This window comes from Podarcis melisellensis (assembly GCF_964234715.1).
Source record: "Podarcis melisellensis genome assembly, chromosome: 15".
Classification (NCBI taxonomy): domain Eukaryota; kingdom Metazoa; phylum Chordata; class Lepidosauria; order Squamata; family Lacertidae; genus Podarcis; species Podarcis melisellensis.
Genome location: NC_138532.1, coordinates 18428664 through 18441792, shown reverse-complemented (window position 1 = coordinate 18441792; position 13129 = coordinate 18428664). Strand labels below are relative to the sequence as shown.

The following is a 13129-nucleotide window of genomic DNA, read 5'->3' as shown; positions in this document are numbered from 1 at the left end:
TTTATATAAAACAAACAAAAAAAAAACACTGGTCCTAAAAGACCTACATTGGCTCCCAGTAGGTTTCCGAGCACAATTCAAAGTGTTGGTGCTGACCTTTAAAGCCCTAAACAGCCTTGGCCCAGTATACATGAAGGAGTGTCTCCACCCCCATCGTTCAGCCCAGACACTGAGGTCCAGTGGCGAGGGCCTTCTGGCAGTTCCCTCACTGCAAGAAGTGAGATTAAGGGAACCAGGCAGAGGGCCTTCTTGGTGGTGGTGCCCGCCCTGTGTACCACCCTTCCATCAGATGTCAAGGAAATAAACAACTATCTGACTTTTAGAAGACACCTGAAGGCAGCCCTGTTTAGGGAAGTTTTTAATGTTTGATGTTTTATCGTGTTTTTAATATTCCGCTGGGAGCCGCCCAGAGTGGCTGGGAAACCCAGCCAGATGGGCGGGTTATAAATAATAGAATTGCTATTATCATCACTATCATCACCATCATCATCACCACACTAGCTAGCTACACACAAACCACTCTGATATTTTAGCAGAGGCCAACTAAATTTTGACAATGTTCTCTTCAAGCACAAGCAAATAGTTCCGGGATGATTCCCAGAATCCTCATAAGGTAATAGCTGGGAAAGGTGGAAGACAATGGGAAGCCTCCTGCCCCAAGCCACTTTAAGTATGTCTTCATGGTGGGGCACATGGACTAGAAAACATCCCATTTAAGATGTAGGGAGAGAGGTTGAGATGCCTCTGCTATGTTTTAAAGTCACACACCCACTTTATAGATCACAATCAAGGTTGGTGGCACAACCATCCTAATTACCTGCTGCTCCTCAGGTGAACTGAACGCACATCTGAGACGGTCCAGGGCTGCGGAAGGGTCTACAAATTTACAGGGTGTTCCCAGCATTAAAGCAAAGAGATACTGAAGTTCCTGCATGAACGCGATGTTCCTCTTTTTCTGAATGAAAAAGCACAATGAATTGCAGAAATGACAACCTGAGCAATCCTTTGTAACAGGAGCTAGCATTTTACCAACAGAAATAGCACAGAGGTCAAGATTGATGATGGCAAAGGCAAGGTATAAACAAAGAAAAGGACAAGTACTGGGAAGCTGCCCATTTAGTACTCAGGGCAATATTCAAGGAGGCTGAGAGGTTTGGAAACATTGAAAGTAAGCAGTTAGAGAACGCCTAATGTATTACAATGCAAAAATGTTTAAGAATATTCATACACAGTCCCTTACTCTGCCTGAAATAATAAACTAGATATTGAAGAAATCATGATACCAGCTGTGGCAAAACAAACCAGCTTCAAACTCTGATGAAGTCTGAAGCCAGTTTCAAACCAAGTACATGTTTTAGATTCATGAACTTATCAAAATCAGCCAGGTTCATTCTAATTTTAGACAGTACAACTATTAGAAAATGAGCAACCTGCCCTTGTTCAGACAGCACTTACGCTTTGGCTTTGACAATTTTCCAGTACACTCTCTGGAAGGGAGTAGCTAAGAACCAACCGGCGGAATTCTGGCAGCTGGAAGAGAGACTGACAAAAACCCTTAAATTAAACCACTGCCTCATCTGATCAAAGCAAGACTGTAATTGGATCTCAGTTCAGAACACAACACTCTTTGTAGGCCAGCGTTCATGATAAGTTCAAAGGCTATGCGTTTCCTACACATTTTTTGATGTCACAGAAGCATGTACACTGTGCAGAGACAAACTGCTGCTCTGAAGTAGACCTTAATCATTGTAACAGAAAGATGTTGGCATGTGCTCAGCTCTCCCACTAAAGCCAGTGAAACATACAAAGCACTCCCAATCCTACTGACTTTTAGAAGACATCTGAAGGCAGCCCTCTTTAGGGAGGTTTTTAATGTTTGATGTTGTATTGTGCTTTTAATTCTGTTGGGAGCTGCCCAAAGTGGCTGGGGAAACCCAGCCAGGTGGGCGGGGTATAAATAATAAATACCTAAATTATTATTATTAATTATTATTATTACTGGTAAAGGTAAAGGTACCCCTGCCCGTACGGGCCAGTCTTGCCAGACTCTGAGGTTGTGCGCCCATCTCACTCAAGAGGCCAGGGGCCAGCGCTGTCCGAAGACACTTCCGGATCACGTGGCCAGCATGACATCGCTGCTCTGGCCAGAGCTGCACACGGAAACGCCGTTTACCTTCCCGCTAGAAAGCGGTCCCTATTTATCTACTTGCACCCGAGGGTGCTTTCGAACTGCTAGGTTGGCAGGCGCTGGGACCGAGCAACGGGAGCGAACCCCGCCGCGGTGATTCGAACCGCCGACCTGACGATCGGCAAGCCCTAGGCGCTGAGGCTTTTACCCACAGCGCCACCCGCGTCCCAATTACTGGACCCCATGGCAAATAGGCATCAGAGATAGCTTGACACCATTTTCTCCCATAAGGCGGCCAGGGTCTCTCTCTCTCTCTCACACACACACACACCAACTCTTACATTAAAAAGTACTGTCCAACTACCATGGATCCCTGTTAGAATGAATGTGCAGTACCCTCTGCACCCCACCCCCATTATAAGACAAGTCTCTGGCAGAATCCTGATCTCTGGCTTTTCCTGATGTGCCATATATGTGGCACCTAGAATTCAAACACCAATTGGTAAATTGCAAGTGGAAGCCATAACAATGCTTACTTGTTTTTCACACATCACACCATAGGTATTAAATACATAGGTATTAAAGAGAATGCTGAATGCAATGGATATGTCTGACCACAGCCAACCTTAAATTAACACAAAGTATCAAATACCCTAGAAGCATTGCCCTAGCACAGGGTTGGAACTCCCATCAGCCCCAGCAGGCATGGCCAATGGTCAAGGATGGTTTATTTAAAAGTACTTCAAAGCCACTTAAAAAAAAACCCAAAACCCTAAGCAGTGTATAAATAGTATAAAACATTATAAAAGCAGCATCCAATTTTATGGATCAGGGAAAGAATGTACAAGGGTTCTTGGGCCTTTAACTCCACCATTTGACCAGCAGGAAATAGCTGACTCCCTATAGGAAACATGAGGTAGTCTTAGGGCAGGGGAATAGAGCAATAATGTTATACCATGCCCCCATGGCAGTCAGTTTGTGACTAGTGCCCACAGCACTCAATCACAATTTGAAATGTACCCAATGGCCCAAGTAATCTGAGAGTCCAGCAACATCTAGAGGGCCACAAGTTCTCCATTTTGCCCTGGCAGATGGCACTCAAGAACTAGAGGCGCCATCTTACCTGTATGACTGCACTGAACCAGCAAGTATTTCCAATGTTTTTCATCCCTACTGGCCAGTCGCCTGCTCTCCTCCACTCACTCTGGGCAGCAGTCTCTCCCCAGACATCACACCGTTTCCGTTTGGACCGATTGTTACTTTCAGCCACACTTGGTTCATAAACTCTGCCAGGGAACACAAATCAACAAATCAGTGACAAAAATTACATTGTATTCGGGTTGTGTTCACACAAAACTTCCCATGCTTCTGATTGGAAACTGCAAAACTGAAGAGTAACTATATTTAACCCACCCCCAATTAACAGCATAGGCTGTTGTGGTCAGCTGTAGAGGTGTTGTGGCAGGGCACACCTTTTTGGGCTGACTTTTGATCATATTCTGTAGGGATCAGATTACATTATCTGGGATAACAATGGAATGTGGCAGGCGGAGGACCAGACTGTGTGGGAGATGTACAAGAGGAGAACATCTTGCTGACCTGAACACAACCTGGGTAAACAGTGCCAATAAAGACCATTCTTCCAGAGTGTGAATAAAATATAGTCCAAGGCGCTTCATAGATACTTAGGGAGTAAATATGGCGATGACACAGGTATCTGCTGCCCTTTCTGTACTGACTGGTGTATTGTTTTACTGTTTGGTTGTTTGTTGCCCATGGATCCTTAGAAGGGCAGGATAGGAATTTGATAACATGCACAAAGAAAAGAAAAAGGCAGAGCACAGCATACACATTCGCTGTTGCATCTGGATCTTTCTCTACAACTTGAACACTTGGAAAATCAAGGGCTCCAGAAGAAACAGCTTCCTGCAGATTAGCTTCATCATCTTCTGTTGCTTCAGCTGGACCTGGAAACCAAAGTGGCTATCACTATTTAAGTAGAGTGAAGGTGCCCCTCACAAAGCCAGTCCAAGACACAGTATTTTACTGGTTTTCAAACAGGGAGGCAACAGTTTAAAAGCAAAACACTGCATAGGCATTTTCACACTGATGCTTTCCAAAAGCACTGGCAAAGACAAACTCCAAACACCACCCAAACAAGAGGCTTTCTATGGACAATTAAACTTGGACGGTCATGTTAAGACAATGGTTTTCAAACTCACTCCAATGATGAGGACACACATCCCACAGATGGTCAAAGCAGTTTAATCCAGATTTTGACTGGAGGACTGTGTGCAACTGAAGTGACTGGAGTTCTAGATGAGGTCCTGGCTTGCAGCCAGCCACATGTAAGCTCATTTCCCATCTAACAGAATTAATGTGCTCTCATCCATGTAAGCATATAATTACAAAAACACTGTTGCTATTGCTATCTCATCGCAATGTTTCCGTTTCAATCTATTGCCCCTTCACCCCATCATCATAACAATGAAATTGGAATGATCAAGCCTCTTCATCTAATCCAACTGTTAATGGGTCCATACTTGTCTTTCATTAGCCCCAGCAAAGTGTCTCTTTATAAATGGGACTGAGCCTATGGCTCAAGTTTTCACAACCTATATATAGCATTCCCCAAAAATGCATCCAACTGTGGCAAGAATATTTCAGGTAAAGGCAAGAAGTCACCTACTGGTTGCCTGATTTTTGCCGACTGCACTTCCTTCACTGTCAGATGGTTCTGCAGCAACAGCTTCTTGCCCTGACTCTTTAGCGTGATGTTCTGTGAGGAAACTAACGGCTTGAATTAAGTTTCCATCAGCAGCCTAAGGACAAAAAACAAAGCATTTGTGCAACACGGGAAGAAAATACGTACAGGATGAAGTATTTCAGGTCAACAATTGCTTATGCAGGAGACTCACTGGAAAAAAATAAGATTTAAAGTACAGTACAATTCCCATCCTGCTCTGCCTATACACTATTCTAAAGAGATGTGGGGTCCAGCTTTAAAGAAGGGCAATAAAAATGAAAAGAGCATTTCAAACAGGAACCACATTTTCATACATGCTCCTAAATGGGTCCTATTATATCCTGAGCTAGGAGAGGCACAGTAAATGATGGTGATCCTCTCTGGAGGTGTAATACAAGTGAAAGATAATGCCCACTAAAAAGCTCTCTCTGTACATCCTTCTTATTCTAACTTGAAGCAAAAGTGACATGTTTAAGATGGTGCTTTTAAAGGTCAGGAGGGGCAGCATGGACAGCTGTCTTTATACTGTTGTTTTTCCTGGCTTGAAGCAATCCCTTTGGGGAAACATGGCTGCCTCTGCTGGCTCTACGGGGTCAACACAAAGAGTGCCAAGAGCACAGCAAGAACACAGGCAGCGGAGATTAAGGGAAGGGTGATTAGGACCCAACAGTGAAGGAGGAGGCAGAGGAAAGGTGCTTGGTGAGCAGGTCTGACATTCATAGTGCAACAACCAGTGGCAGAAGAATACTTACCTTCAGGGCTGTGTGGAGGAACAAAGGATCCTGAATGCCTGTGATCTCTCTGAGCTGGTTGATGAGCACATTGCCATTCTACATTCACACGGGACAAAGAAAGTACGTGTCAATAAGGGAATAACAATAGGATACTTACAGTGAGGCAATACCGTATCAACCAGCCTTCTCCAATCCAGTGCCCTCCGGATGTTGCTGGACTACAGCTCCCATCAACCTTCACCATGGCCACACAGGCTGGGCTGATGGAAGATGGAGTCCAGCAACATCTGGAGGGTGGGTACCAGGCTGGGGAAAGTTGAAACATCAGCACAGTTCACACATGAGCTAGACCTAATGATTCAATAATCATGCATACGCCTAAGCTTGAACTGTGAAGAAAAAAATTACAATCCCTAAATCAAGATTTACATCCAAAACCAGTGACCATGGTTGTTGTTTTTTATTCCTAAACCATGAACTGTAGCCAGGGTTTGATCTTTGCTTATCAACTGCAGTTTGAGAAAAACACATCAAGCCCTAGACTGGACATGCAGCTAAGCCAGAAAGTGTGGATGGTTTCTTCTGCATACAAGGAAGGAGGGCAGACCAATGGCTCTATGAGTGAAACACAAAAAGGGAAAGTTCAATGGTTGCCTCCACAGGTCAATGTACCTTTCTGGACCTTTCTAGATGCAGACATTTGATCACCTAGACATACCATTAAGCATTCTGTCCAACTCAAAAGCTTACATATTCTCCAAATACCCGTAGGTATTCCATTTTATGTCTCAGTGAAAGCTAGCTCCTTATTAGAAAGGAGCATGTGCCCTTTAAAGGAGGAATTATAGCCAGGCCTAAGCAATACCAGTTCAAATATCCCTTTACCAGGGCGAGGGACCAGCAGTCTACATATTTATTCTACCAAAAAGCAGCAGCATATGCTATCAGACGTAAGCAGTCCAGGAATTTGCAGGGGTTTGATGAGGAGCTATTTTAAGCTGGCTGCACATGCCATTTAGGTTTGTCATTTCTCACTTACAACAAGGTGCCAAAGATATACAGCACGCTAGACCCTCTCCAAACTGCCCTGTAACCAGTTGGCTGGTGGAGTTAGAATGATCTAGCTTTTCTCTCTTAAAAAAACAGAGACATAACCTTGCCGACTAAGGTCCATATAGTTAAAGCTATGGTTTTCCCAGTAGTGATGTATGGAAGTGAGAGCTGGACCACAAAGAAGGCTGATCGCCAAAGAATTGATGCTTTTGAATTATGGTGCTGGAGGAGACTCTTGAGAGTCCAATGGACTGCAAGAAGATCACACCTATCCATTCTGAAGGAAATCAGCCCTGAGTGCTCACTGGAAGGACAGATCCTGAAGCTGTGGCTCCAATACTTTGGCCACCTCATGAGAAGAGAAGACTTCATGGAAAAGACCCTGATTTTGGGAAGATTGAGGGCACAAGAAGGGGATGACAGAGGACGAGATGGTTGGACAGTGTTCTCGAAGCTACTAACATGCGTTTGACAAAACTGTGGGAGGCAGTGGAAGACAGAAGTGCCTGGCGTGGTCTGGTGCATGGGGTCATGAAGAGTCGGACACGACTAAACAACAACAACAACAACACAGCTTTTCTTCACTCTAGAGGTTCTATGAAGTAGGCAAGCATATTAAGGAGTAGTTGCATAGCAGCATCTAGGGTCAAATTACTCCAAATTTTACCCAAAATACATTGGTACCCTTGGATGCGAACGGGATCCGTTCCGGAGCCCCATTCACATCCTGAGTAGAACGTAAGACGCATCTGCGCAGGTCGCGTTTCGCTGCTTCCATGTATGACGTCATTTTGAGCATCTGTGCATGCATGAGTGGCAAAACCCTGAAGTAACGTGCTCCGTTACTTCTGGGTCGCCGCGGAGCATAACTTGAAAACGCTCAACCTGAAGCACATTTAACCCAAGGTGTGACTGTATAATATTCCACACTGATAAATTTCCATTCAGGTAATGAGGAGGGGAAAAAAATCAGGAACCAGGTCTCATTAATTCCCAAGGTCTAAAAAGTAATCTGGTCCTTTTTATCAAAATATGAAAAAGGCATGCAAATTCACCTATTAACAAACCAAGCTGGGCCCAAATACCGGAGATCAAATAGCTGATTTTCAGAATAGTTTGGCTAGCATTCAGAAAGGGTGGATATTCAAGTAACATTTTTTAAACTGCAAGGAAAACAGGTAAAGACAAACTGACTGGTAAGGAACCCTCTTACTCAGATACTGGCAATTATGAATCTCGCATCCAGAGTCCCAGAAGGAAAATAAAATACCGTTTAGGAATCATTACATTATACATAATTATTCCACTCTCACTATATTCACGCAACCCCTCTCCCCCAAAAAGGGTATACTCCAGATGCAAAGACATCATTCAAGTTCCAACCTATTTAGATAGGTTTATGTTCCTAAGGCACCATGTTAAATTACGGTATTTGTCAGGAACTGGTTTCTTTTTTAAAAACAAATTGAAATATTTATAAGATGTCCTTAAGGGCCGAAATCCTCACCAAGACAATTTCCAAAAAATATCAGAACAGAACACTAAAATCAGCACTAAATAAGCATCTAGCTCAATAAAATACTAATCACAGGAATATAATTCACTGAGCGTCACACACAACTGGTCAACATTGAATGGCACACAGCAAGTCATTTTTGTAATATTGGGAACACCATCATTCTGTGAAGATGATACAAGCCTGCCAAAAAGCTGTCTGCTCCTCAGAAAATAATTTGACATCATCATGACAGATAATTAAAATTAGTATTAGACTATGATTAATATTCACTGTAACAAGCAACTGTGAAAGGAATTTCATTACCCAGAGGTTTAGTAAGTTTTATTTTAAGTTCGGTGATAAGTTGACCTACCACTGTTTGGTCAAACCACATTGGTAGTTGTTAATAGCTATTAGTGAAAACTATGTAAAGTACTTCTGTTTAGAAGAGTGAAGGCCAGACCCAAATATGGCTTAATTAATCTTTTTAAAATCTATAGCAATTTTCTTTCTTTCTTTCTTTCTTTCTTTCTTTCTTTCTTTCTTTCTTTCTTTCTTTCTTTCTTTCAACTTAGATCCATTGAGGTGACTAGGAAACATCTTAAGTTCAAATAAATAAAAAATATTTATAGTTATCAGATTCACAAGCTTCATTTGCTACCACAAAATGGGTTGCCAAGCCAAAAACAGATCCTGCTCGTCACCTGTATGTTTTATGTAACTATTTATTTTATTCATTTGATTTATATCATGCCTGTCTCCTGAAGCAGACCATGACACCAGACAAAACAATGATAAAACATTAAAAAACAATCTAAAAACAATTCCTTCCAACGATCTTGGTATGGACAAAAGCAGTGTATTTCAGTCATCTGAATAAATATTCATTCCCGAATAAACAGGAATGTTTTAAAATTTCTCCTGAAAGTCAATGATAAGAGACAGAGAAGTGCCTCATTAGGGATGACATTCCAAAAATGGTGAACTGACACTGAAAAGACCCTATCAAAGATCAACAACCAGGCAGCCCTGAGTGGCACCACCACCAATAAGGTCTCACCTGCCAATTGTAGGGTCAGACATGGTGGATAGGCTTCATAGGCAAGGACTAATACTTTGAATTTGGCCTGGTAGGTCATTGCCAACCATTGTAGCACATTCAGGACCGGTGACCCCATAGTCCAATTGGGCTGCCCCACTTAGCAGCCTAGCAGCCACTTTTCCCACTAAGTGTATAGACAACTTATCTTGACATAAATGAAACAAAGACAGTCTTAACAGGAGCAAAAAACGTCATATGCTCCACAGATTTAAGGGATGGTTGTATTACCAGGGCATCACCACAACAAGCAGCAATCCAACCACAGGTTTTGCAACCTATGTACAGATAAAGTCACAGCTACCTTTTTCAAACAGCATCACTAGCAGCAGCACATTTCAGTGTGCAAAGTGGATCTTGCTTAGCTGGTTTTTTGCCACTCAAATTGACAAGGCAGAATCAACAAATCTGCAATATTCCTACATATCAGAGCGAGCTCATGCCTATTGCTTGCCAAGCTGAACTTTCCTATAAAAACCAAGCAAAGTCTTTACAGTACTACTTTTATTGGGCGAAGGTCCTCAAAGAGATCTAGACCAATGTAAGGCCACTACCTTAAAACCACACATCTAGAATCCATTAAAAGCAGCCATAAATTTTAATTATCCCCCTACCCATGCAGGAATGCTGAAAGGGGGATTCTGAGGAGCAGCAAGGGAGGTTCACATCTATAAATGTCAAAGGTGCATGAGAAACGCAAAACCCAGCTGACGAAAGAAAAGTGTGTACAAAACTAGTAGATACATCATGAAGATATACATATCTGAGGGGTGTGAAAGGACAAACAGCAAGCAAGTATTAAGATACTTTAAGTAGTTTAGAGAAGAGCAGGGCTTTTCCCCCTCCGCACTGGAAAGCACCAGAACTCAGTTCAAGCACCTCTCAGGTGGCTGCCACTGCCATTACAGTATAAGAGAACAAGAGTGAGTTATGGCATCTCTTTTTCTAGAAAAATAACACTTTGAAAAAGTGTCTGCAAGGGAGGCAAAAAACCTGCCTCATCTCGCAATAAATTGATTCGCAGCACCTGAAATTTCTTCCTTCCTCTTTGTTTGCCTGCTAATGATACGACCCCACTTTCAGAGTTTTCCGTTTGGGGAAACAGAAGACGCACAAAGAAAAAAAGTCCTGTAAACCCACGAAGGCCCTCCTCTTCTTCTGCCACTTACAGCTTCATCCATCAAGTATCTAGGGCGCTCTATTTAGGGCGCTCAAAGCACACTTCTACACGCAATATTGAACCAGCAGACTTTTTTGTGTTTACAGGAAAAGGTGACCCGCGATGAATATAACAGCAATAAATAATAATCGCAATACTAATGAATATTGCTAAAATTAACGGCTATATCTGATTGTATACAGACTGAGACCCAGAGTAGGGTTTGGTTGTTGTTTTTTTGTAGGGGGGGATGATAGAAGGGAGAAGGCAGAGAAGTGAAAAGGAAAGGAGGCGCGGGTTTCTTCCCTCTCCTCAGTATACCGTCGCGGGTAGGCGACCCAGCTCGGACTCACTCTCTCTCTCACGAACAACCCCCCCGGACAGGCCCCCAATCCCTCACCCGTCCTTGGCTCTCGACGGCAGCCGCGCCCCCCTCCTGGGCCTGCTGCAGCTCGGCCGTCATCGCGCCCGCCGCCTCCTCCTCAGCCACCACAGAAGCGGCCCGAGCTCTCCACGCTCCCCGCAACCGCCGCCCACGCCAAGCCCCGCCCACGCCGCCGACCTATCAGCGCGCGGCAGAGGGCGGCGCACACCGCCCCTCACCCAAAGGAAAAACAAATATTTCCGAAAAAGAGGAGCGCGCGGGCGCGCGAGGGGGCGTGTCGGGCTCGAGCCTCCTCCGGCCGCGCCCCCCCTCGAAGCGAGGTGCGCATGCCCACGAGAGAGATTTATTTCCCCCCCCCTAGCGCCTCTTCCCGTTCGTTTTGGCTGAGCGGGAGCCGAATGCCGCGCGGGTCGCTCCGCCTCGCGGCCGCTTCGCTCCCGACGACCAGTCGCCTTCGCTCGAGGCGGCCGGTAAAATTTAAAAAAATCTGATTTTTTAAAAATTATTATTTTAAATCATTTATTTCTATCCATCCTGGTTTCTGATGTCATTTTTTTTTTCAAATGCCGCATGGATGCCTTCCAGTCGCCTCACACCCAACAGCTCTTTTTTATTCACCCCAAAGCAGAATTGAATCCCAACAAAGTGCTACTCGGAGCAAACACAACAAAATGAATGGGCCTAAGTTACATCATGTCCATTGATCTCAGTAAACTTCCTCAGAGTAATGACTAATGTCAGATACATACAGTCCTTTCTGCTGGGAATAATTCAGACTGAAATCCCCAGATGTCAGAAAAGGTTATTTATGTATGCCACTACTAGGGCCCATGTTTTGTTAGCCCCCAAATGGAAAATGCGTGAGGTCCCAACCAAAGAAGAATGGCAACTTAGGTTAACAGAATATGCACAACCTATAGAATAAGAGAACAAGAAGAACATGTGTTTAGAGAAGATTGGTAAACGTTTATTGAATATATGGAGAAAAATTGTGTACACCTGAAAACGCTGGCGGCATTCAGATAAATTCATCAGTGTAAATAAGTTTTGATGGATGCAACAATGGAATACTGAATGGTATAGTTTTTGTAAAATATGCAGGGATTTATGATATGTAAATGAACCATGGAAAGAGAAGAAGGGATGTCCTTGATATCTTAAGGATATAAAAATGAGTATTCTAAATTGTAAAACAGAAAATTTAATTAAAAAATGTATTCAAATATAATAATGGTTATATATATTCAACACAAGACCCTTCACGGCGGTGGGCAGTTTGAAACAACAGGGGTTGTGCTTACTGCCGTTTTAAAACGCCCTCTCATTTTGGAAAGAGGGACAAACGTGGCCACCCTACAACCACCTATTGAGATGTGGCTGGACTCCAATTCCCATCATGCCCTATCAGTGGTTACACTGGCTGGGGCTGATGGGAGTTGGAGTCCAGCATCATTTCGAGGTTGCCCTATGTGGGAAAACTGGATCAAGGATCCGGAGAGTTACGAAGTAGGGGGGGGGGGATCTGGGGAAATATTGGCAGATTAGTGGGGAAAGCATCCAGGGAATATTTATGGCTTCAGTACCCAGCAGCTTTTTACAGATAATAACACTTAACATTTAAAGCACATTCAGCACCCGTTTATAGCACATGACTTCACAGGAACTGTATTTTCCTCTCCTAGAGCTACAATTCCCAGCACCCTCAACAAAGTATAGTTCCCAAGATTTTTTTGTGGGGGGTAGTATGACATCCTATGCCCTTTTAAAATGTGGGGTTTGGGGGGGTGCGTTATTGGGCTGTTGTTTTTATTTGGATTATATATTTTGTGGTTTTATATTTTGCTTTTGTTATGTGAACCGGCCTGAGACTTCTAGGTATAGGGAAATATATAAATTCAATAAATAATATGGTGTTGATTCATCCTCCCCCCGCCCTTTGCTTAACACCCAGTATGGTGAAGCATTCTAGTGGACTCAAGTGCTTTATCACTATTTTGGAACCATTTTGTTGGTTGTAATAAAGAGGCTTTGGAATTTTCCAAAATAAAAATGTCAATTTAACCCAGAGCCATGTGCTGTATTGTAATCTATCTCTCTTCCTCTGCTTAGTTTATTTGGTGTGTTTCTCTCTGTTAAAAGCTTATCTATTTGGCATGCGGAGGACTGGCAAATAAGCATCCCAGGAGATGACATTATCATCCCTTCTGTGAATTAAATAGTAGTGCTTCGTCCCTGTCTCCCGCAGCTCTGCTACAGCACTGACCAGGTCTCAGGTGTGTTTCTGCTTATCTTGCAAGGAACAGGCCATTGCTCACACATTCTTTAAA

The 13129-nt window shown here is 43.4% G+C and overlaps 1 protein-coding gene across 3 annotated transcripts in view; it reads right to left on the bottom strand.

Annotated features, from left to right (window-relative positions):
- Positions 1–10935, bottom strand: part of USP28 (ubiquitin specific peptidase 28) — a 33212-nt gene extending 22277 nt beyond the window's left edge. For all 3 annotated transcript variants that reach the window (XM_081889754.1, XM_081889755.1, XM_081889756.1), the window contains exons 1-7: positions 10818–10935; positions 5627–5704; positions 4818–4950; positions 3978–4095; positions 3252–3414; positions 1456–1542; positions 818–955 (exon numbers count right to left, since the gene is read on the bottom strand). In XM_081889754.1, the coding sequence (XP_081745880.1) occupies positions 818–955; positions 1456–1542; positions 3252–3414; positions 3978–4095; positions 4818–4950; positions 5627–5704; positions 10818–10880 (780 nt within the window). In that variant the 5' untranslated portion in view covers positions 10881–10935. The remainder of the gene's footprint in view (positions 1–817; positions 956–1455; positions 1543–3251; positions 3415–3977; positions 4096–4817; positions 4951–5626; positions 5705–10817) is intronic.
- Between the last annotated feature and the right edge of the window lie 2194 nt (positions 10936–13129).